The sequence below is a fragment of the Gigantopelta aegis genome, chromosome 10 (assembly GCF_016097555.1).
Source record: "Gigantopelta aegis isolate Gae_Host chromosome 10, Gae_host_genome, whole genome shotgun sequence".
Taxonomy (NCBI): Eukaryota; Metazoa; Mollusca; class Gastropoda; order Neomphalida; family Peltospiridae; genus Gigantopelta; species Gigantopelta aegis.
In genome coordinates, this window is record NC_054708.1 from 50,420,837 (window position 1) to 50,448,049 (window position 27,213).

At 37.5% G+C, this 27,213-nt stretch overlaps 1 protein-coding gene across 1 annotated transcript in view; it reads left to right on the forward strand.

Moving 5' to 3' along the window:
- The window catches only part of LOC121383671 (hyaluronan-binding protein 2-like), a 45,846-nt gene extending 19,195 nt beyond the window's left edge, over window positions 1-26,651 (forward strand). Inside the window, exon 3 of the mRNA XM_041513765.1 lies at window positions 26,464-26,651. Coding sequence (XP_041369699.1) covers window positions 26,464-26,651 — 188 coding nt within the window. The remainder of the gene's footprint in view (window positions 1-26,463) is intronic.
- The last annotated feature ends 562 nt before the right edge of the window (window positions 26,652-27,213 follow it).

Sequence of the window (27,213 nt, forward strand, 5' to 3'; positions counted from 1 at the left end):
TTAACGAAATTATTTTGTTTAAGAACACACACCATGTGTCGTAAACTAATATTGTTAGTTTAATTTATTTGAATTATGTGGCGTGAGATAGAACTGCGTTCGCCTTTGTGTAATAAGATAACCGGGCATTAAGGTTTCACAACACAGTTCAATTCCGGGTAAGAGTTCATTTTCATGTTCTATTATAGTTCCTAATTGTGACAAATGTTGGTTCACATATTCATATCTATTAATTGGGGAAGAATTAAAACAATTGGTCTTTTACAATGGTATTCCTTCTGGCTAGATTTTGCCCATGTTATTTTGTAATATGTGCATTTCTTTTTGGGGACATGGGTGTGTAGCGGTTGAGCCCGGTGGGTGTGAATGGGTTAAAAAACAAAACAAAAAACCCAGCTGTTCGGACCTGCACTACAGCCAGATGCGGTCATATAGTCCAGTCAATATATGAACCCCCCCCCCCCCCCCCAGCTTAACCCAAAACAAACTAAAGCAGAGAAAAATGTAAGTATATATAACTTTTTTTTTTTATCAGTTTAAAGTGTGGGGGGGGGGGGAGTTTATTTATTTTGAATATTTAAATTTATGACTAGGTATGTTTAATTACAGTCAGTACCATCACGTGCACAACATCCATCTCAGTTGCATTATCTCGATCAAATACACCATCACTCACGGAAGTTCTCATAAAAAAAAAATTCTTCAGTGATATACCCTTTCCAATGCCAAATAGATGAGAGGTTGTATTACATCCTAAAATTGCATGTACGAAAAGTATGTTTTGGCACACATTTTCCCCCAGCCTTTCCTTTGTACGTTTAATATCCCAGATCTTGGTTTTGCCTTCCATGGGTATCTTTGGTTCATGTTTGAAGTAAATGAAATTAAATGGTATTACAATCGAGGTCAGCATAATGGCAAAGAAGTACCGATAAATCTGTCATCCTTGTTTGTGCATTTTCAACAGCACATGTAATTATCAGAACATCTGCATCACCTGCTGCCTGGTGAGTTTTGATTCCAGTTGTATTCATTTCCTCTTTCAATAGGTCTATCAGGCGTTGCTTGTTCTGGGAGTTTGCATGTCCAACGTCATGTCACTCATAAAGTTTATCGGATTTCCAACCTGTCTTTAATTACGTCTATGTGCATTGTCTTTAGTCAATGGCTCATCTGAATATCCATCAAAAACAACCACTGCCTCTTTCCCATACTTGTTGATGATGTACTGCACATACAAACTGCAAATACCAGAATATCTAATATCTCGAGGTGTTGAAGTAATGATCCACCATCTAACACGTATTTCACATCAGAAGGAATAGTTGCGGATTCCAAACCAACATATTTTCAGGTGACATCAGCTAACTGGGGTTTGTTAGCAGCACTAAGCAAACCATCTGTATCAAAGAGTGCTTGAGGGTGTGTGCACAATTCATATGCGAACAACGAAGACAGTTCTTCAGGAGACAGCATTCCTCTAGCTGCAGTATAAAGTTGCTGAAAAAACTGTGGATCAACATAAACGTTTTCATCATCTATCTTTATAGCAACGTTTGTATTCATGGTTACTGCCTGATCTTTTTTCTTGTAAACGAAGTCACTGACACCTTTTCCCTCCATGGATTTCAGAATTCTGCATCCACATTCTCGGCAGTGTCAGCATTAACTGCCTCATCTGCAACCATACCACTAGAAATGTTACAAAGAGAAGTGTCCTCACTGAATGGAGTTTTTGATTCAAGAAACCCAGCTAATTTGGTCATATCATGAACATCTCTTAACTGCCTTGCCTTGCTATTGTTCTTATGTTGTTCAGTGGACGTGTACATTATGCCAGTAAGATTTTGCATTGCCTGATTTACATCAGCGCAGGCTGGAGAAGACAACAACCAAACTGTCTGTTGTAATTCTGTCGTACCTCTCACTCTCGTGAGACTCTCGTTCAATAGCTAAATCTGTTGAAAGACCACCCCAGTATCTATGATGTCTTCTTATGACGTGGTATTCTTCTTGAAAATATTTAAGTACATCAGGATGTTCTTTAAATAAAGGTATACAGACTTTGTATAATATAATGTCCTGAAGCGGCAAAGTATGGCAACATTTCGGATAAAGCCTGGATATGAAGACCCAGTTTCCCCATAAACTTTGATGAATCTTGTCAAACTTTCAATCATCTCAAGGTACTGTATCCATAGTTCTGCTGTTCTGCGACCTTCCATCAATTTTTTAAATCCATCAATTGCTTTGTGACTTTGTCAGAAATAAAGCTGAAAAGCAACCTATTAACTTTTCGTCTGAAAACGCTGAAGTATACAACAGGCACTTCTTTTTGGAGGAGTTGCAGGACGCTCTTCGTAGAGCCCATGATACTTCAGTAGGACCAGATGAAATACATTATCAACTCCTAAAACACTTACCGGAATCATCCTTAATGGTTCTATTAAATATCTTTAACAATACATGGATTTCGGGTGACTTTCCTTCTGATTGGAGAAAAGCCATTGTCATTCCTATTCCTAAGCCTGGTAAGGATCCAGTTATCGCCCAATTGCTCTGACAATTTGCATTTGTAAAACCATGGAAAGAATGATCAACCGTAGACTTGTCTGGTATCTTGAGTCCCACAAATTGCTTACTAAGATGCAATGTGGTTTCAGGCCTAGACATAGCACGGTCGATCATCTTGTTAAGATTTGAAACGTTTTGTAGGGATGCTTTCATCCATAACCAGCATTTGCATCGGTCTTTTTTGACCTAGAGAAAGCTTATGATACCACGTGGAAGTATGGGATTTTGAAAGACCTCCATGGCATGGGCCTAAGAGGCCGTATGCCTGACTTTATCTCAAATTTCTGAGAGAATAGGTCTTTCAAGGTACGAGTGGGATCTACGTTATCCGATTCTCACTCCCAAGAGATGGGTGTGTCTCAAGGTAGCATCCTGTCGGTAACTTTATTTTCCGTGAAAATTAACAGCATCACCCAGTGTTTAAAACCTGGTGTTGATAGTCCGTTATATGTCGACAATTTTCAGATTTGCTACAGATCGTCCAGTATGAGTATAATTGAACGTCAGTTGCAGCTTTGTTTGAATAAACTTCAACAATGGGCAACTGACAATGATTTCGATTCTCAAAGTCAAAAACCGTCTGTATGCATATCTGTCAGAAAAGAGGTCACCATTTAGATCCTCAACTGTTTCTAGACAAAACTCCGGTTTTATTTGTGGAGGAGACCAAATTTCTGGGGGTTATTTTTGACAGGAGGCTATCTTTAGTTCCTCATTTACAGTATGTGAAAAAGAAGGGCTTAAAGGCCCTCAATATCTTAAAGGTTATTGGCAAGACTGAATGGGGAGCAGATCAAAAGGTTATGCTCCGACTTTACAGATCTTTAGTTCGGTCTAAACTTGATTATGTGTGCATTGTGTATGGGTCAGCACGTAAGTCTTACTTGCAAATGCTACCAGGGACTTAGGCTTTGTCTAGGTGCTTTCAAAACATCTCCTGTGGAGAGCTTGTATGTCGATGCACACGAACCTAGTTTGGGTGCTAGATGTGCAAAGCTTTCTCTGCAGTATGCTATAAATATTAAATCAATGCCAAAACATCCTGCACACAATGCGGTGTTTGATAATAAATATATGAAGTTATTTGATGCGAAACCGAATGCGATTCGAACATTTGGTCTTCGCATTAAAGGAGCTCAATCACGGATTTAGTTGGCCTTGTTTCTCTAAATATGCATTATAAATGGAAATTACATTCATTTGGAATACCAAACCTAGGTATTGTATGATCCAAAACATTTTAATTGAACTACGATCGAGGGAATTCCACGAACGCTTCTTTTTTTAAATTTGGAAGTCTTCTTGTAAAAAGTCATAAAAATACATAAAAACAGACTCCTAGTCATGAGGCTATATGTACGACAACCATATAATGTATTTGTGGATTTTATATAAACGATCGCCATGTATAGAGACTTGGCAAATGAGGGCCGGCTATAGATATATACATGGCAAATAATAAAAAATATATTATTTCATGACGAAAATAACCGCGAATACGCTGAAATAAAATAATAAAAAGTCGGAACATGAACTCACCATTTATTATTATTAGGCGCGTGTGCAAATTATTTTGACTGGTTCGCAAAGTGGCATTTCGGTTTTCATGTATAGCATAAAAAAACAGTGTACTGTTGCATGTTTTGTCGTCCAAAGGTTCTATGTGCAGGGACAAGTTCAGCCTGACGTTTGTGCGTATGTGCACGCACATTAATCTTGCATTTTTATAGCCAAAACTCCTCGAGATAAAACACCGCCCCTCCACCCCCCCCCCAAAAAAAAAGAAAAAAGGTAGTAGTAGGCTGATAATAATTATAGTAGTAGTAGTAGTAATAATTACATGTATTATAGTGTTGGTAAAATCACCTCGCGGTGGGTGGGGGCGGTTGTTACAGAAACGTTACATAAATTTAGAGGGGGACCCGGGAGTGGTCTCAGCTTTACTAGTAGCCTATAAAAAAATGTATCATCATCATCATCATCATCATCATCATCATCATCATCATCATCATCATCATCATCATCATCATCATCATCATTTATTTATTTATTATAATTAATTTTGTGTTAGTACTGTAGGGGCAATATGACGCTATTCATATATCTATGGAAAACGTACACAAAAGGGTCCGCTAAATTCATATACTCCTCCACCCCGTCCGCTGTTCAGAAAATGCGCTGTTCGTACAGTACTTAGTATGTATTCCTCCTGTTCCAGATGGTTCGGTAATATGGATCAATCAAATACATGTACTTATTTACCGCCTATATACATTTTTGCTGTGAATATAGCCAGCCCTCGTTAGTGGAGGCTATAGACACGGCCTTCGTATATATAATCACATCGTATATAAACACCGTGTAGTTCAGAGTATTCTTTAAAAATGTAACAAGTCCTGTCCTACGTCAGCTGATATGGCATAGTTTGTATAATAATGAATTTGACAGGGTGGAAAATGACGGTGTTTGTGATCCAGATGTTTAGAGTTTTTCGCGTATGACTAACGATAAATTTACCTACAGATGCAAAGGCCTAACTAGTCGGGATTGTCGACGTTTAACATGCTTCTGTTACTAAAATAAATTAATGTATAAGCTTAATATCATTCAGTACATGTTTTTATTAACTAATTTTGATTGTGTGTTTTTTCTATGTACCCTACGTCGCAGAGGACGGTCAAGCGTTCTCGTTACACGAGCTTGGTAAATCGTTTTGGCACTGCGGTTATTCGGGGAATGCCCGTCACGTGACTCAAAATAATACGTCGCACCTCTGCTCTCCAAATAGCCGTTATTTTTCTTAGAATTATGGACCGTACGTATAAAATAATAATAAGAGTGATATGGTGGTTTATGTAGATGGTTCAATAAAGTACTTTGAGGTACAAATCAAATGTATATATTGTCATATAATACTTTGTTGGGTCAATAATTAGATCAACCATCCGTGACAGAGCGCGTTTAAGCAGTTTCCAACATTGATTTAACAGACATTTTGGAAACGCCCTCATATTTTATTTTGCCACCTTGGTGTATCAAACCACCAAAAATTGTATTCGATCTTGTGCATCTACAAAAAGATCGCACAGATGCAGTTATTTATAAACATTTCATGGAAATCCAAGAGAGGTACTGTGATTACATTCCTGTTTACACAGACGGATCACGGGGTGGGAATTCTGTGGCTTGTGCTACAGTTTTTTCCATCAGACGCAATAATTTCCATGAGACTGCCCGATTCAGCATCAATCTTTACTGCTGAAACCTGGCAATCATTAAAGCTCTGGAACAGATTAAGGATTCATGTGCATCCAAATATATTATTTTTACAGACTCACTTTCGTGTCTCCAAGCTCTACAATACATGAAATTGGAGCACCCGTTAGTTGGGATGGTGATACGAAAGTGTGTCTTTTTATCAATTGCCAATACAGATGTTATATTTTGTTGGGTACTCAGCCATGTTGGCATTAAGGGTAACGAAAAGGCAGATGTTGCTGCCAAGTCTACTTTGAACTTGCCCCTTGTCCATGTTGATGTCCCCTACAGTAATTTTAAATTTCATATTCACCAATACATTTTTTCGACTTGGCAAGACGATTGGGACGGTGCGGTTGCGAACAAGCTTCATTCTGTCAAGGCAGTTCTGGGAGAGTGGCAGTCATCCTAGAGGCGATGCAGGAAGGATGAAGTAGTCTTGTGCCGTGCCCGCATCGGCCATACATATTTGACGCATTTATTTATTTTAAAGGGCCCTTCCCCTTAGTGTACACTGACTGTGCGCCACATTTTGGTGGAGTGTGATCATCTCAAGCCGACGAGAAATGATATATGTGGCAACAGAAATGTTTTGGAATCTTTAAAATTCTATCCAGAATTAATTGTAAAGTTTTAAAAACACTTTTACTTCTATACAGAGTTTTAAAATGTACTTACCTTGATTTTATGTACCCGGCCTCAGTGGCGTCGTGGCAGGCCATCGGTCTACAGGCTGGTAGGTACTGGGTTCGGATCCCAGTCGAGGCATGGGATTTTTAATCCAGATACCGACTCCAAACCCTGAGTGAGTGCTCCGCAAGGCTCAATGGGTAGGTGTAAACCACTTGCACCGACAAGTGATCCATAACTGGTTCAACAAAGGCCATGGTTTGTGCTATCCTGCCTGTGGGAAGCGCAAATAAAAGATCCCTTGCTGCTAATCGGAAGAGTAGCCCATGTAGGGTGTATACTACCAAATCAAATCCCATAGACGACAATAGTAACATATGTGGCTAAAACTCCTACCTGCAACGTATCAACTGACATAAACGCCACAGATATAAATACTACCACCTCTCACACTTGAAGTGAATCAGAAAAAATTGGGGGTCAAGATGCTCGTTTCTGAGATAACGGGTAGCGTCTATGACTACCCTAGTTCCGCACACAATTCGAGTACTTTTTTTTACAGGTACCCCATACATGTTTAAAGCACCAGGCTACTTGACACATTGGTACTAGATGAAATAAAATTGCATATTTTTTTTACCCAGATGAAACTATTATTTTTTACAACCAACACACTCACATTTATAACCAATCACAGGACTTGTGGTGTTCACTTCTCTATCAAAAGTTGAGTGCACCTCGAACTTTGACCCAGCCGGAAGTTATTTGGTCTAGTACTACCTATACTGATAACATACATTTTTCAAAAAGTGTCCAGCTATGTGTCTTTATGACAACCAGGATCTGGTGTATTCTGACATAAACTGACAACCTCACTGAAACTGTTGTTTCTACAGTGCAACCTAATATAATGTACACCTCAAAAAGCATATATATTGCATATAGTTTTGTACAAATGCAATATGTCATATTAAACAACAAAATGTTTTAAAATAAAACTCCTGAAGATATTTACTTTCAGTTGGGTGTGTGTACTCAGGTATATATGTAGAGACAACAAAGATAGTCAGAGTACATCTACCCCTTTAAAGAATTCCATTAAAACACATGCACTTGATTGACCCCTAGATTATGAAGACCTTAACAGGCACATCAAAGAAATATCAGTATTAAAAAAATACACTGTCTGAGGAAGGAAACACAAACATGACTGTACCTGTATGAAGTAATGACTTAATGTCCTGAACATTAGTGTTGTGAGGAAATCCTGTATGCTGGGTGTGGGTGTCTTCAAGTTACTAGGTGTGGGAATTTCAAATCCATCGGCCATGCTGATTTTCATAATGAACCATCAAAACCATTGGCAGCCACCAATATTCCTGACTATATTTTATTTATAGCCTACTGTAGTTGGAGGTTTTAGTAGTTGTGATATCTGGAATTATCATGCAGCTTTCACACATTTATTTTTGATTAATTACTGAAAAAAAACTATTTTTAAATGACAAAATTACCCGGACATCTATTTTCTTGCATTATTTTCTAATCCGGATGAATACAATATGTATATTAGATGTATTCCTACAATCTGTAATCCAGCATTTTATTTAGCTAGTAACATTAGGTAATACAGCTTTAACAATAAAATAAATTATCAACTTAATCCAAGGCAGATAATCAAATCTGAAAAAATTGGTTCTGAATCTAGTATAAACTCAATATGCTTTTCATGAGAGCTAACTAAGTGATTATTAAGAAAAAAAATTATCTGGAGATCTAAGTATATTTGTTTAACAACCTTATTGTTATATACAAATAAGAACAGAAGGCACAATAGTGACAACAAATTTAATTATGTTTTTGGTAAAGTTTTTCTTCAAATTTACTTTAAATTTTGCATAAAACTACAAATTTGTCTAAAATATAACTTAGCACCCTATAAATATGTCAAAATGACAATAAAAATCAAGTTCTTTACAAATTTGAGTTTTCAGAATTTCATACATAAACAATTAACAATGTTAATGGAAACTAAAGACATTAACCCACTATTGGCACATGCTATTTTTAATATACAAATAAATTGCTATTAAAATCTTAGTTCAGGTTGCCTATATATAATACCATATTTAAGAGCAGTTGTATATGGCAAGTCAAATACCATGTAAAAAGAAATTATTGAAATCTGTACAGTATGAATTATAGGCCAAAACCAACTTTTCTTCAGTGCTAACTTTGATTCAAACTCCATTCAGAGCCATGTACAGAGATTATTGTCAAGGTCAAGGTCATTGTGAACTTGCATGGTCGAGTGATGGCTAATTAATCAACCAGTATAGTTTAATTAAATAAAATGAGAAAATCATAATATTTTTTATTATGCACTGAATATGTGCTATAGGGTGTATACTACCAAATCAAATCCCATAGACGACAATAGTAACATATGTGGCTAAAACTCCTACCTGCAACGTATCAACCGACATAAACGCCACAGATATAAATACTACCACCTCTCACACTTGAAGTGAATCAGAAAAAATTGGGGGTCAAGCTGCTCGTTTCTGAGATAACGGGTAGCGTCTATGACTACCCTAGTTCCACACAAAATTCGAGTACTTTTTTTTACAGCTACCCCATACATGTTTCAAGCACCAGGCTACTTGACACATTGGTACTAGATGAAATAAAATTGCATATTTTTTTTACCCAGATGAAACTATTATTTTTTACAACCAACACACTCACATTTATAACCAATCACAGGACTTGTGGTGTTCACTTCTCTATCAAAAGTTGGGTGCACCTCGAACTTTGACCCAGCCGGAAGTTATTTGGTCTAGCACTACCTGTAGTGGCGACAGCGGGTTTCCTCTCAAAAATCTGTGTGGTCCTTAACCATATGTCTGACGCCATATAACCGTAAATAAAATGTGTTGAGTGCGTCTTTAAATAAAACATTTCTTCTTCTTCTTGATTTTATGTATTGTATTATACTTTTCACCCACAGCTCCTTACACTGTGGTTTTACATAAATGTATATAAATAATATTTTCATATACTTACCATTTGTGACACCCAATAGCCAATGTTTATTTTTGTGCTGGGGTGTCGTTAAACATTCATTCATTCTGTATGTCAATTTGACCATTGCCCAATTTATCCAAGATATCTGCCACCGATACAAAATAATTTTTACATTCACTATCAGGATTTTGTTGATCTGTTATTGTGCTCTCATGTTTTGCCCCAGCATAATATTCAGTGCAGACATCTGTAATTTCGTGGGTTCATGATTCACCAGGGCTGTTTTCAGTATAATCTGGGGTTTGCTCGGCTGTGTGTTGTACCATTGAGTATTCCATCCTGCCAACTGATTCTGGATCAGAATGTAAATCACCAACCTGGATAAATGGAATAGACATCCCAGAAACGTTTGACAAGATGATTCAGTTCAGGACTGCTTCTATGGGAATGTGTCCCCTTATAGTTCTAGATACGGCCTTGCCACTAAGCATTTGTCCTACAGCAATATCAGCATAAATGGTTTCCAATAACTGATGAAGCCCAGAACCTCCCATCAGATGACCCATTCTTCAGAAGAAAATCATTTCAATATGAAGTCCTCCAAGTCTAAGCACAATACCTTGGATAGCACTATCTGAAGAATCACCTTTTTGTATCTGCAGTGCCTTCCACCATAGAGGCTGGTCAAAAGTCAGAACTGGTGTAACATCATATTACTTAGCCTGCTTGCTTACAAACGTCATGGTGGAATAGATACATATCTCGTCATTAGACTTGAGATTGATCATTGGCATGAATAAAACTGACGATTTCCCTGGGTGAGAGGACCATGCTGAACCATCTGCATGAATCCATTCCACGAAGGTGTACAAGGGTTTAGTAACCAGGAGGTTTTCCAAAGCAGGTCCAGCATTGAATGTGCTATCGACAGCTGGTGAAATCAGAAGCTTTTTGTACTTCAAAGAAAACTTGTCTGTCGCAAAATTTAGGGGGCGCCCCCTAGATCCGCCCTACTGCCATATATGGCAATGTGTGGATTATATTTGAATAAAATGTTACTATCTATGTTATCTTACAAATTAATTATGCTTATATGCCTTACAATTCATTTTAATTAAGATAAAGATGTAAATCAAGAATAAAAAAGAAAGAAATGTTTTATTTAACGACGCACTCAACACATTTTATTTACGGCTATATGGTTAAGGACCACACAGATTTTGAGAGGAAACCCGCTGTCGCCACTACATGGGCTAGTCTTCCGATTAGCAGCAAGGGATCTTTTATTTGGGCTTCCCACAGGCAGGATAGCACAAACCATGGCCTTTGTTGAACCAGTTATGGATCACTGGTCGGTGCAAGTGGTTTACACCTACCCATTGAGCCTTGCGGAGCACTCACACAGGGTTTGGAGTCGGTATCTGGATTAAAAATCCCATGCCTCGACTGGGATCCGAACCCAGTACCTACCAGCCTGTAGACCGATGGCTTACCACGACGCCACCGAGGCCGGTAGATGTAAATCAATAAAAAATAACAATTTTAAAAATCTCTCTCCCCCCCCCCCCCCCCCCCCCCCCCCCGAGAAAAATTAAGAAAAAAACCCCATTATATATATTTTTTTTTCACTACTTTTTGTATGTTATTAAGGACTATATCACGATTAGAAAATTGCACAGAAACGTTCTGTTGCAATTTGTTTTGGGTCATTTTATATATTGACTGGTCTAATACAGCTAAAAATTGAGACGGAAATGCTCTCAATTTTGGAGTGAAAATAAATGCTTATATAAGGCCACATAAAAAAAAGAAGTTGGTTAGCATTTTAAAGTTTGGGGAGGGAGGGAGGTGTTTTTTTTTTTTTTTAAGATTTGAGAAATGAGCCAAGAGTCTTTGTCACATCAGAAACTTTGCAAGCCGGTGAAACTTTCGTCATGTCAGTTTTACTGGGGCCGGCGAATACTTTGACAACAGTACCGCGTTTTTTTAGTCAGACAATGGCTCCCTATCCCCATCATACTTGCCGTCTGAGAACTTCGCATAGAAGTCCGAGATTGTAACATCCAACTCGATATTGCACGCAAACCAGTCCTTTACAGTCTTGATAGAGCCCTCACGGACTATTACTGTGATCACAATAGGCATTTCAAGCCGATTTTTATATCACAATCAACATATAAGTTCCCCGACATACTACTCTTGAAATGATGACGTCAAACAAAAACACCGAGGACGTTTACGTAATACGTCTTGCAGAACGGCGCCAAATTTGAATGTGAAAAGATCGTTTTTTATGATTTTTTTCAAAATAAAAAATAAAAAACGTTTCGGGTCGGGTGTGTTTGGTAGGGGCGGGCTGGGACGCTAACCAACTTTATTTTTTTTATGTGGCCTAATGTACGTTCGCAATGGTGTATGTTGTTAATGCCAACGAGAACCCGTTCTATTGCGAATCTTCATTTGAATTTGGGCAGTTTAAAGGGACACACCCTAGTTACGGCTATTTGTTAACCATTACGGCGTTGTTTTTCGCTATTAAACCCCATTTTTCACAAATAACATTGCACTTTACTTTCATTTTTCCATTCACCTGAAGTGCTTTTTGGTAATCCTGATGTTTGTAAAACTACGAAATGCATTTTTTGCATTTTTTCACAAGACGTTCTGTCGAGAAAAAAACGTTAAGCAAGCGAGGTCCAATCTGTTTTTAGAGGGAATATTTCCATTTCAATGTCACAGACGTTGGTATATCACGTGACCGTTATCATTTTGGTTCAGTTTGTTTTCTCGTGCACGGTTCGCGCAATCAACATCCGATTTGTTGTTCATTTGTGAGATTTTTCTTCACAGTTCGTGAACATTTTCAGTAACAATAAAGTTCAGACAAGTAAGTGTCTCCATACAAAACGTTACAAACCCTTAAAACCAATAATTTTGCCAAGTCTTACGATATCTGGAGAGGGGATACAACCAGGACAGAACAGTTGGAACATGCCCAGGAGAGGTGAAACGAACGCACCCTAAGTCTGTGAAATTTGTCGTGACGTAGGCATTATTGTGCTTCGAGCGACATCTACCGGTGACATCAGAATACTAACTTTCAAAATTATTTCAAACAATTGGGACATGGGGATTCCCATGGTATTTATCGATATAAAACCTGCTTTTTCACTCCATTTGATAAAAACGTGATCTAAGTGTGTTACAGGTTTGTAGATTAACCAAATTATAATTTATTTTCGCTGGATAGAACTAGGGTGTGCGGCTTTAACATGGATTTCAATGGCAGATGACATCTGTGTAATGATATCTAAGTTCAATAAGATTTTTTTGTTTAACGACACAACTAGAGCACATTGATTTTGATATACCAGTCGGGGTGTCATGGCTGGAACGAGAAATGGTCCAGTGGGTCCATCGACGGGGATCGATTCTAGACCGACTGCACATACTGCGAATACTATACTACCAATGGGCTACGTTAAGTTCAATTGGACGACATATAACGAGCTATTAACACCAGGTTTTAAACACTAGGTGACGATGTTAACTGTCACAGAACAATAAACTTACTGACAGGATGCTACCTTGAGGCACACCCAAGGTGCCACTTTGTTTGAATAAACGTCAACAATGGGCAGTTGACGATGGATTTCAATTCTCAAAATCAAAAACTGTATGCACAAATGAGGTCACTATTTAGGTCCTCAGCGGTTTCTAGACAAAAATCTGATTTTAGTTGTGAAGGAGACAAAATTTCCGATGGTTATTTTTAACAGGAACGCTATCTTTCGTTCCTTATTTACAGTGTTAAAAAGAAGAGTTTAAAAGTCCCTCAATATTTTAAAAGATATTGGTCAGACTTAATGGGAAGCGACCGGCGTCATGGCAGGCCATCGGTCTACAGGCTGGTAGGTACTGGGTTCGGATCCCAGTCGAGGCATGGGACTTTTAATCCAGATACCGACTCCAAACCCTGAGTGAGTGCTCCGCAAGGCTCAATGGGTAGGTGTAAACCACTTGCACCGACCAGTGATCCATAACTGGTTCAACAAAGGCCATGGTTTGTGCTATCCTGCCTGTGGGAAGCGCAAATAAAAGATCCCTTGCTGCCTGTCGTAAAAAAGAGTAGCCTATGTGGCGACAGCGGGTTTCCTCTAAAAACAGTGTCAGAATGACCATATGTTTGACGTCCAATAGCCGATGATAAGATAAAAAAAAAATCAATGTGCTCTAGTGGCATCGTTAAATAAAACAAACTTTACTTTACTTTTAATGGGAAGCATATCGAAAGGTTACGCTTCTTATATAGATGTTAGTGAAATAAAAACTTTAGGCAGAGTACTCAGACTGTAGAGGGATAGACGGACCTTTGGACAGATAATCAGCCCTTACATTCAGAAACCAAGCTATGTAATTTTCTGGTAATCGCTGCCCGCCAAACGGTAGTCAAAGAATCCCGCTATAATACCACAACAATCTTATGTTTGGCGTTAAATACCGTTACAACGATCATTATCATTAAAAAAAAATCCACATATTAATCACTAGTGAACACACTACAAAAAGAAATCCGACTGCACCCACATTCAGCTAAACTTCATGACACTCCGACGCAAGAATTACAAAGCTTGCGGACCTATAGGTTCCATTAGACCAAATCAATTCCTATTGCCGATAATGTTAACATTTACTAATAAAACTGATATAAGCAGCGTTTCAACACACCCAGGAAGTACAGCAATAGAAAGTGTGGCACCTCACATCTAATCTAGCTGCAAGAAAATGGGGGGTCACGTATCATTTAAGAGATTTTATGTTTTTAATAGCAACCGTCATTTTTGCTGAAAATTACAGTTCCATTTTTGGAGGTACCCCGCATTAGTTTCAACCTCTGGTATATACTGCATAAGAACTGTATAACAAATAAAAGTGTATTTATTTATTGTCAATGGATAATAGTATTTGCACAAATAATCAATGTCACATATTACTACCAATCACACCCACAGCTGCTTTTACTCCGTAAATATTGGACGGTGCACGTCGAACTTTGACACGGTACTCTCTTCTTTGGTACTATGCAACCTATATCAACAAAATATATTTTTCAAAAAGTGTCCAATTGGGTGTTTTCATGACTATCAGGATCTTCTGTGTTCTGATATGATGTGACAACATAATTGAAAGTGTTGTTCCTACAGTGCAACCTGATTTAATGTACACCTCAGGAAGCATCAGTGTTATGCAAAGTTGTATACAAATGCAATGTATCATATTTAAAACAAATAATAAATAAAAATACTACTCTTGAAGATACATACTATGGGTTGGTTGTGTATGCTTAGTTGTATATGTAGTGTGTGCATGCATAGTCAGAGTCTCTCATTTCCAATAAATAATTACCTTAAAACTCGTTTATTGCAGTGACCCTGTGTTTTGAAAGACTTTAATGGGCATATGATAAGAACTTCACTAGAAAAAAAAGCATATTACATGTGGTATCTGAAATGAACACCACTGCATCCACAAATAGTAGTAAATTAATGTGGTACACATCATGGTGGGGTAAACACCCAAGGTATGGACTATGCTTGGATGTCAAGTCACTGAATGCAATATTTTCAAACCCATCAGCATAGTTGGTTTTTATATATGCATTATTAAATCCACTGACAGCTACCAATATATCTGTTGATATTTTATTAATAATCTCCAGTGATTGGTGCTTACAGACATGCATCATATCTAGAGTTATCATTAGGGTTTTACATCTTTATTTTTTATTTGTCATAAAAAAAAGCACATTCAATCCATCAAAAGAGTGCGAAAGTCATTTTTCTTTAATTATTTTCTGTTTTAACTGAATATAATATTTATATCATATGCATTACTACAATCTGTAATGTAACACATCATTTACATAGTAATATTGGAAAATATAGCTTTACAAGTGTGGTAATAGTGGAAGATAATACTAACACACTCCTAGGTAGATTAACAAATGTGTCAAAATTGCTCTTGTACTTGGTATATACTTCAAATACCCTTTACTATAGAAAACTCACTGAATATATGGACAAGATTTAATGAACTGACCTAAAGCTATCATTACCAAGCTTATATTTGTGTACAAATAAAGAAGAGAATGCAAAATGGCTACACAGAACCCACTTCTGTAGATTTTAATGTTTTTGCCAAACTCACAAAAACAATTGTAAAAACTCCCATATTTGCCTAAAACATAATTCACCAACCTAAAAAGTATGTTAAAATTACAGCAGAAATCAGGTTATTTAAATATAGTCATTCCAGAGCCAATTGCATTCAAATACACATCGTTGATGGAGATCTAAAAGCTTAACCTAATATCAGCTAACATTATTTTTTAACTAAAAATAAATTATTACTAATAGCTTATCTCATCTTGCCTAGACTTATTATCCTAAATAAGATTAGTGTTATATGACATGTCCATCACCTTGGATAAATAAGCTTTAAAGTATTTTTAAGTAAAAAATATGGGCCAAAATCTCCAATTAGTCGGCACAGACTTTGTTTTCAAACTCTATTCTCAGCAGTGCACAGTAAATTAATGCCAAGGTCAATGTCATTATGAACTCCCATGCCTGAGTGTACCCTAATTAAGCAATTATGACTGTCAAATAACAGTAAATGGCATACAATATAAAATAATGATAATATAGTGAATATATGCTATAGGTTCCATTAGACCAAATCAATTCCTATTGCCGCTAATGTTAACGTTTACTAATAAAACTGATATAAGCAGCGTTTCAACACACCCAGGAAGTACAGCAATAGAAAGTGTGGCACCTCACATCTAATCTAGCTGCAAGAAAATGGGGGGTCACGTATCATTTAAGAGATTTAATTTATGTTTTTAATAGCAACCGTCATTTTTGCTGAAAATTACAGTTCCATTTTTGGGGGTACCCCGCATTAATTTCAACCTCTGGTATATACTGCATAAGAACTGTATAACAAATAAAAGTGTATTTATTTATTGTCAATGGATAATAGTATTTGCACAAATAATCAATGTCACATATTACTACCAATCACACCCACAGCTGCTTTTACTCCGTAAATATTTGACGGTGCACGTCGAACTTTGACACGGTACTCTCTTCTTTGGTACTATGCAACCTATATCGTGACGTAGGTCACGTGATCGCCCACTCGGCGACTCCGCCTTGTACAAAATTACAGGGGCCCGTCTCATACCAAGCGAAGTTACAACATGGATTATTTTCGTTTTGTGTTTCTGCGATGGAATGTGCGTGCTGTAAAGAAAATTTTGAGCATAAAAGTGGACGGAAGGAAGGAAGGATGGAAATGTTTTATTTAACGACGCACTCAACACATTGTATTTACGGTTATGTGACGTCGGAGAAACGGTTTCGGAGAACAGGAATTTATACACAATTCAAAGGGTGGACCTAGTGCTAAGTGATGTTTTTGATGTAACTGTCAATCCCGAAAAAGAATTATTCGTCTGTGTCCAATGTAGTTTGACGATTCGTTCCTTGAACACACAAAAAAAGAAAAAAAGAAGAAAAAAGAACAATGGTCAAAGTTAAAAAAAACAAAACAGGCTCATACATAGGCACAAAACTGCCAGCCGCCGCAAGTGCCCGACAATCACCAAAGCGACAGAGTGGTACACACGCCAAGCAGGCATACCAGTAGCCCGAGTACTCCGACTGTAAAACTGGTCAATGGCCGTGGTATGTGCAGTCCAGTCTGGGAAAGTATGTGTTTCTGATAGTTCTAATATTTATACTAGGTGAAATTTCATCTTATTTTTCCTAAAATATTTTTTTATACGAAATTATTTGAAGACAAAATCCAGCTGGATCTACTTACAAAATACTAAGACGACCAGAAACACATTGAATATACAGACACTGATATTCTAAACAAGAAAATATATTTAATATGTAAGTTTAATCGTAGAAATATTTTATTAGTCGGAAACATCTTACAGTGCAGCAAACTCGGTAATGTCCCTTTTATATACAGCCACTAATGTTTTATGCAGAAAAGTATATTTGATATGTAATTAGAATCGTTAAAAAGTCTTTGTTGGTCAACAACATCTAAAAATTGCAGAAAACTCAGGAATGTCCCTTTAATATGTACATCCTATATATTGAATGAATTAATGGATGTTAAACGACATCCCAGCAAAAAAATACACATCGGCTATTGAGTGCCATAAAAAGGTAAGTATGTGGAAATATTATTTATACAATTATATAAAAACACAATGCAGTGAGCTGTGTGGAAAAGCACAATACGATACAAATATGAAGATGAGTATATTTTAACATTTTGTAAAGAAATCAGAGTTTTAAAAAGTTTAAAATTAATTCAGGGTAGAATTTGAGATTCCAAAACATTTCTGTTGCCAAATATATAATTTCTCGTCGGCTTCAGATGATTACACACATTCCACCAAAATGTGACGCACAGTCAGTGTACACTGACAATGTTCACACTGAGGAGGATGGTTCTTTAAAGGTACATTCCTAAGTTTGCTGCAATTTTTAAGATATTATCGACAGAGACTTTTTAACGATTGTAATTACATACCAAATATATTTTTCTTCTTAAAATATTAGTGGCTATATTTTAAACGTGTTTCTGATCGTTCTAATATTTTACTAGGTTGAAGTTCATTTTCTTTCCTAAAAAAAATAATTTCATATCTATGAAATTATTTGAAGACAAAATCCAGTTTGGACTTCTTACAAATATTAAGACGACCAGAAACACATTGAATATACAGACACTGATATTCTAAACAAGAAAACATATTTAATATGTAAGTTTAATCGTAGAAATATTTTATTAGTCTGAAACATCTTACAATGCAACAAACTCAGAAATGTCCCTTTAAAATAAATGAATGCGTCAAATACGTATGGCAGATACGGGCACAAGACTACTTAATCCTTTCTACATCACCTGTAGAATGACTGCCACTCTTTCGGGACTGGCTTGACAGAATGAAGCTTGTTCGCGACCGCACCGTCCCAATCATCTTGCCAAGTCCAAAAAATGTATTGGTTAATATGATATTTCAACTCGCTGTAGGGGACACCAACACCGACATGGGGCAAATTCAAAGTAGACTTGGCAGCAACATCTGCCTTTTCATTGCCCTTAATGCTAGCATGGCTGGGTACCCAAAAGAATATAACATATGTATTAGCAATTGATAAAAAAAAACACAATTTCGTATCACTATCCCAACTAAGGGATGCTCCAATTTCATGTACTGTAGAGTTTGGAGACACGAAAGTGAGTCAGAATCAATAATGTATTTGGACGCACATGAATTCAATCTGTTCTAGGGCTTTAATGATTACTGAAATGTCAGGAGTAAATATTGATGCTGAATCGGGCAATCTCATTGAAATTATTGTGTCCAATGGAAAAACTAGAAACCACATAATTCTGATCACGTGATCCGTCTGTGCAAACAGGGATCTCTTGGATTTCCATGAAATGTTGTTTATAAATAACTGCATCTGTGCGATCCTTCTAGATGCACAATATCGAATAAAAGTTGTGGTTTGATACACCAGGATGGCAATATAAAATATGAAGGCGAATCCAAAATGTCGGATAAATTAATGTTGGAAAACTGATAAAAACTGTTTAATGCGAAGACCAAATGCTCGAATGACATTTGGCTTCACATCAAATAAGTTCATATATTTGTTATTAAACACCGCATTATGTGCCGGACGTTTTGGCATTGATTTAATCTTTGTAGCATAATTGCATGCAAAGTGGCATGCTAGTATCACATTTAGCACTATTAGACCATAACTCTACTTCACTAATAATGATAACAACTAGTTAATACGAAGACCAAATGTTCACATGACATTCAGCTTTGCATCAAATAACATATATTTGTTATCAAACACCGCATAGTGCAGGTAAAGCTTTGCCAGTCTAGCCCCCAAACTAGATACGTGTGCATCGACGTACAAGCTCTCCACAGGAGATATTTGTAAAGCACCAAGACAAAGCCGAAGTCCCTGGTTGTGTATAGGATCTAGCACTTGCAAGTAATACTTACATGCTGATCCATACACAATGCATCCATAATCACATTTAGATCTGCTCCTCATTCAGTCTTGCAATAACTTTCAAGATATTAAGGGCCTTTAAACCCGTCGTTTTAACATACTGTAAATAAGGAACAAGAGATGGCCTTCTGTCAAAAATAACCCCCAGAAATTTGGTCTCCTCCACAACTGGAACAAGATTTTTGTCTCGAAACAGCTGAGGATCTAAATGGTGACCTCTTTTCTGGCAGATATGTATAGTATGCATACAGACGGTTTTTGAGAATCAAAATCCATTGTCAGTTGCCCATTGTTGAAGTTTATTCAAACAAAACTGCAACTCAATGATACTCGTACTGGACCACCTGAAACAAATCTGAAAATAATTGACATATAACGAGCTATCATCACCAGGTTTTAACCAATGGGTGATGCTGTTAATTTTTACAGAAAATAAAGTTACTGACAGGATGCTACACTGAGGCACACCCATCTCTTGGGAGTGAGATCCCACTCGTACCTTGAAACACTTATTCTGTAAGAAATTGGAGATAAAGTCGGGCATACGACCTTTTAAGCCCATGTCATGGACGTATTTCAAAATCTCATACTTCCACGTGATATCATAAGCTTTCTCGGGGTAAAAACAGACCGATACCAAATGCTGGTTATGGATGAAAGCATCCCTACGAAATATTTCAAATCTAACAAGATGATCGACTGTGCTACGTCTATACCTGAACCCACATTGCACGTTAGTAAGCATTTTGTGGGACTCGAGATACCAAACAAGTCTACGGTTGATAATTCTTTACATGGTTTTACAAATACAACTTGTCAAAGCAATATGGCGATCACTTGTAAGATTTGTTGGATCCAGACCAGGCATAGAACTAGGAATGGCAATGGTTTTTCTCCAATCAGAAGGAAAGTCACCAGAAATCCAGATTTTAATAAAGATTTTTAATAGAACTATTAAGGATGACTCAGGAAAGTGTTTTAAGAGTTGATAGTGTATATTATCTGGTCCTACTGAAGTAGCATGGGCTCTGCATAAATCGTCTTGCAACTCCTCCAAAGAGAGGTGCCTGTTGTATACTTCAGCATTTTCAAATAAAAAGTTAATAGGTTGCTTTTCAACTTTATTTCTGACAGATGTAAATACAGCTGTACTGAAAGCGAGTTATGAAAGAAATTATCCGCCAATGCATTGCCAATGTCACGACGAGACGTCACATCCATGCCATTACTAAACAAATTGCGAGCTGTATTACTGGATTCTTTTTCATTAATTTTATATATCCTATTCCAGACAAATTTCATGGATGTTTCAGAACTCGACTTGAGACATAATTTGTCCAAGGTGATTTCTTACTCTTCCTGATAGCTTTAGGAACCTTTGCCCGAGCAATATGATATGTATTCAAGTTATCCCCGGTAGGTTCGCGTTTGAACCTGTCGAGGGTCCTGTTTCGCTCTTTGATTCAATCTATGCAAGTTTCATTGAACCATGGTTTATTGAAACGTTTCGGAACTGCCGAAGTCTTAAGGATAGTTTCCTCTTCAATATCGTTCAAGGTAGATGTGAACAAATGAATGAATGTTTATGACACCACAGCACGCAAAATACATCGACTATTAGGTGTCAAACTATGGTAAATGCAACAATAATGTGTTGCGAAACATGGATGTGAACAAAGACGTGATCATCGGCACCAGTCATGGTAGTTTCTTGTAGTAGAATGCTGCATAGATGCTGAAATTGATCCCAGTTTGCTCTTGTCAACCTCCATCTCCGAGCCCTTTTAAGTGATGAAGGTGCATCATTTTGCAAAATAATTGGAAAGTGGTCACTACCACAAGGTTCTGGACCAACTTTGCAGGAGAAATTTTGACAAAGTGATCGATTACAAAGGGTTAAATCAGTGGATGTGAAAGAACCACTTGCAGGATGAAAGTATGTATGATTTTATCATTGAATAATATTAAGTCGTTTTTGAGAATTAAGTCTTTTAATCGTTTACCTCTATTATTTATCGCATCCTCACAAAGTGTGGCGAGCCTTAAAATCTCCCATGATAACAAAGGAAGTAGGGAGTTAATCAAGAAGACCTTCAAAGTCCCTAGGTTTAAAATTAAAATTATTTTGAGAAGGTAAATAAACTGAACATAGAGTAATGGTTTTATGAGCGGTGACCTTTACAGCTACAGCTTGTCAATGTGTCTTTAATGTAACTTTATTCTGGGGAACCTTTTAATTTAGAAAACTGGAAATGCCTCCAGAGGCTCTATTTTCAGTTTCTTGACATTTATGGTAGATTAAATCCTCTGATGTTAATATTGTCAGTATTCTTCAAAAAGGTTTCCTGAAGACACACTGAAAGAGGATTATACTTTTGAATTAGAAGACTGAACTCGTCAAAATTGGACCTACACCCATGACCGTTTCACTGGATACTTTATTTTTCATCGGGAGAAAGTATGGGTTTTATCGTTGGCTTTGCTGGTGGTCTTTGTGATCCGCAATGGTCTGGAGATCAAATCTCCATATCGTCATCAGCCAAAGTTTCAAACATATTACTGATAGGGACCAAACGTAGTTCAATCTTTTTCAGCTAACCTGACAGTACTTCACTAGATTTCTTTGTGTCGTTGCCTGTCTTAGGGAGACTAGTGCTCAGCCTTTGTGGTGAATTTTTCAAATCCAATGACACTTGCGTTTTAATTTCCTTGTGCTGAAGAGTAACGTTTTCTTTTTGTGCAGATTTTTGCACCTGTTTTTGAGGTTCTCAATGACAGTTTCTTGTATTTGGCTTCGTCACAATGCCAGGTTAAGTCTGTGTTGACTGCAACAGTTTTAGTGCTGCAGCTGCATATGATATGACTTGTCAACCACTGTTAATGTTGCTGTCTCCACCAACCTCTTGGCATCCATGAAGGATAGTTTATTCTGTACCTTTACCTATTCAACTCGTTTGTCCAGTTTCCACTGCGGACTTTCTCGCAAGTATTCAAAGTGGAGACACAGTACATCGTTCTTAAATTTCATGCTGTCATGGTCAAAAAGTCCACAACGAACACATGTAAGTTTTGCACAACATGCGTTCTGATCATGGCCAAACCTCTGGGATTTGAAGCAACAGAAGGGGTTTGGAATAATTAATTTTGTTCAACAGGAATGTTAAGGTAACCGGCCTTAACAGATTGGGGAAGGGTAGGAACGTTAAAAGTATTCGTCGGTAACAAGTCATTGTTTCGACGAACCTTTATCCACCTCACTGCACTAACACCATGAGAACTTAAATTTCTTCTTCACTGACACCTTCCAAATCTCTGCATGAGATGAGTCCCTTCGATGAATTGAGGGAGGTATGCGGGGTTACCTTAATCGGCACGTTACAAAAAACTATCGACTTGAGGAGGCAAGTTGAATGCTTATCGGTTGAACGTTCAAACAACAGCCCATTTTAATTTTGTTAATATATTTTGGCTCACTAGCCAAGCCAACAATAGCTTTTTGTATTGCAAGACAAGAAGTCAGATAATTCGGTGTGGTCCATTTTAAGGGTGCCGTCTGATGTTGATATAATGTTAGGTTTACCCATATTTAGGTTTAAAAGATTCATCAACCATACCCCCACCCACCACCAGGTCCATCAAGGGGACAAGGTGCTGCGATAACCAGCAGTCATGTATGCCAGGGATACATGGTTGATATACTTGGGTATTAAGAAAACAAAATCACCCAAAATACCCTAGCCACCGCCACGAGAGCAACACATACATACGGTGTAAAAAACAATGTTTGCTCTTGAATAATGTAAACAAAACAGGTTGTTTGCTCTCGAGCTTGGCGTGACCAGCCGATTGATCAGATCGGGCCTTCCTGACCGCACGTTTATTGAACTCCGGGCCAAAGTCATGTATTGTCAGAAGTCATACCCGCAGGTATGCCCCAACTCAATCACCAGGATCCCATCATCCATCTTTACGAGTTGCACCTCACGGCAAACAAGGTGCCCCAAAATGGGAGTTGTATTGTGTTAGCCATTCTCAAGAAGAATATTTCACCCATGCACGACGGTGAGGTTACAGTACACGCAGGAGTCCTATATATAAAGTGTTCTTGGAAGTGTTTCTGTGTAACGACCCCTTTCCCCAACGGCAATATTTCAAAGGAACAAGATAACTAAATAAAAATATAAAATATTTATTAAAATGTACCTGGCAAAAGTAAGGGTAGATGGAGTTGGTAGAATATAAATATGAGAAATAGAATCAATAGTGACAGCATTTGAAGGTTAGGGTCTCACATAACACTTTTTTGAATTTGAAGTTTAATGTTTTTCTGTGCTTTATTGTACCTAAATTTTTCTTAAACCCCCACGCATTATTTAGATCTTCCATATATCAAGTATTTGTGAAGCTATTTGCTGATGAAGGTATTAAAGGGACATTCCTGACTTTGCTGCCATGTTTAAGATGTTGTCGACTAAAAGAGACTTTTTAACGATTTTAGTTACATATCAAATATATTTTTCAGCATAAAATATTAAAGACTATATATTAAACGTGTTTCTGATTGTTCTAATATTTGTATTAGGTTAAATATCATTTTATTTCCTAAAATATCGTTTTTTCGTACGTACGAAATTATTTGAAGACCAAATCCAGTTTGGGCTTCTTACAAATATTAAGTGGACCAGAAACACATTGAATATACAGACACTGCTATTCTAAACAAGAAAATATATTTAATATGTAAGTTTAATCGTAGAAATATTTTATTAGTCTGAAACATCTTACAATGCAGCAAACTCAGGAATGTCCCTTTAAAACACTTTGCCTTGGAGTATATTTGTGTATACTGCCTTCATTCATTCTTTGACTAGAAAAGTAATTAAATTGCTTTTATTGGACGATACGACTCCGAAAGGTTTTCAATTGTTTTACAATATATGATGCTATGATACTCGATTACCCCGGTTTAGAATCTTTTTAAAATAGTTATCTTTCGTTGCTCTTATTCAAAGTTCCATGATAGATATCAACCACACTAGTGTGGCTTCCACCTCATAATGCATTATGCAACATTGATTTACCACCTCTAAAAACTTAACACACTCATTGTTTACTACCTGGACCAAGTTAATACCATCGACAGTAGTTAACATTTTCTGTTAATCTGCTATGTCAAATTGGTGGCAATGAATGTTAAAGGATATCTGGATCAGCTCAGCGATGCACTCAAAGAGTGGCTGGTTTTTAATTCATTTGAATTGGTTGTGGACCAGTACCACTGTCTTCGGGATTAGAAAGTTCTATTTGCTTACTGTCCTTTTAAAGTTTGTTTTAGAATTTGATTTTTTTTTTTTTTTAATTGTTTTTTTTTTTAAGATGCTTTGTCATTCCACCCTTAAAGGGAAATTCCCGAGTTTGCTGCATTGTAAGATGTTTCCGACCAATAAAATATTTCTACGATTAAACTTACATATTACATTTATTTGTTTGTTTAGAATATCAGTGTCTGTATATTCAACGTGTTTCTGGTCGTCTTAATATTTGTAAGAAGCCCAAACTAGATTTTGTCTTCAAACAAGAAAATATATCGGAAACATCTTACAATGCAGCAAACTCAGAAATGACCCTTTAACAGCTTCCCAAGCAGTCAATAAATGTTCATTAGTATAGGACTTTTATAGGTGGCTAAATAAAGAAGAAGAAATTTTTTCTTCTAGAAACAGTAAGAAATCTACTGTTGTTTCTCAATAACAATTGTAGGTCTGACACAAACGACCTTACATACATCCCCTCCCAATCTAATTAAACTTGGCTTCACTTGTTAATTACTATTACCTGTGGATTTAACAGCACCCCGTTGGAGCGAAATGATTCGGGTGAACTACGAAGTATGCCGGAAACTAATTTCAATATAAAAGTTTATATAAGATTCGTTTCAAGACGTAAAAAAAGAACCCGTGATGGTATAGCCATAAACTCTGTTTATACTAGAACACAATCCAGAGTTTATTACAGCACTTTTCCCCCTGTTTTTTAATGTTGAAATAGACCAACAGGTTTGCCTATTGCATAGTCTCGCCCGATATTTTTAGAATTTTTATGCTCCCGAATAACGTTATAAAAGGCGAAGTGTAATTGGTCGATATTTAAATTGTTATTTATAGATGAAATGTCACCTGGACATCAGAGTCCACGTAATGCTGTTAGATCTACTGGTAGACAAGTAAAGCTAATTTTAATCAGATTGATCTCCTCCCCCAGTTTGAGTCAGTCACGTGTCTTGCAACTAAATATAGTGAAAACCCGTGCAGACTACATTCACCATCGACCTTATCAAAACTAGGTCACTCGCTCATTTTGTTAGTGCCGTATCATGAGTGTAAATTAATCACAAATTAATAACAAAACGGATATCATCAAAACGTTTTATCCCTAACTAAATTTGAAAGGTTTTCTACAAGTTGAGCTTCTTGTTTGTTTTTCTAATGGCTTTAAATAATAAATAATGTATATAAAGTGACACTTTTTTTAAACAACGTGCAAAATGAATACTTTTAAAAGAAAAATATTGAGGTAGTTTCGATGCAGTAGAAACTTTTGACTGTTGATTAAAGTATTTCGTTTGAAACGAGCTGCTGCATTAATACTTTAAACCCCGTTCTCACTTGAACGATTTTCTACGCGAATTCCGTGCGACCACCAAACCGTACAGGGCATGCGGGAGTCGCACGGAAGTATGTTGATGATTCGCACACGTTGTAGGGGTGTCGTGTGTATTTCGGACATGTCGCATGCCGGTGCGACATTTTTCAAATGTTTAAAATTATGGTACGGCTGTCTCTAGGTTCGCACAGTTCGCATTGGTCGCATAGAGGTTGTAGAAAAATTGTACGGCAGTCTGATAGGTCGCATAGGAGTCTGAAGGGACCTCTTGCGACTCCAGTGCGACATTCATCAGGCTGCCGTGCAACTTCCGTGCAAACTGTGTTAAATCCATGCAAGCTGCTGCCATCACTGCTGTACAAACTATAGGAATATCATGCAAGTGCGATGCGACCCCATGCGAGCGTGGTTCTACTACCATACAATTTGGGTGGATCTCTTAAAACCGCATATAAAAAGCAGCCTCAGCGGCCAAAAAGCATCCGCTATCTGAAGTTCTAGCTGTTAAGATGGAAGACAGAGGGAGAAGACTGAGGCTGTTGGGGCTCCTTGGAGCATTGCAAGCAGATGATGCGCGCAACAGCCTACTGATGGCCCAGATGTTGACGCACAAACGAAGAAGAACACGGCAGAGGCGGCCCAAGCGCTACCAGACCAGACCATGGCTGTTGCGACGACCGCTCCACGGCCAGTACGAGCAACTGATGGTGGAGCTGCGGGAAGAAGACGTTGCAGCCTTCCGCAACTTTGTGCGTGTTGAGCCCCGCATGTTCCAGGAGCTGCTTGACCGGCTGGGTCCTAGGCTGGAAAAGAAGGACACGTGGTGTAGGAAAGTTCTCGTGCCTGGTCTCAAGCTAGCCATCACCCTGAGGCATTTAGCGACCGGCGACAGATACAAGTCGCTGATGTTCTCATTCAGAGTGGCACACAA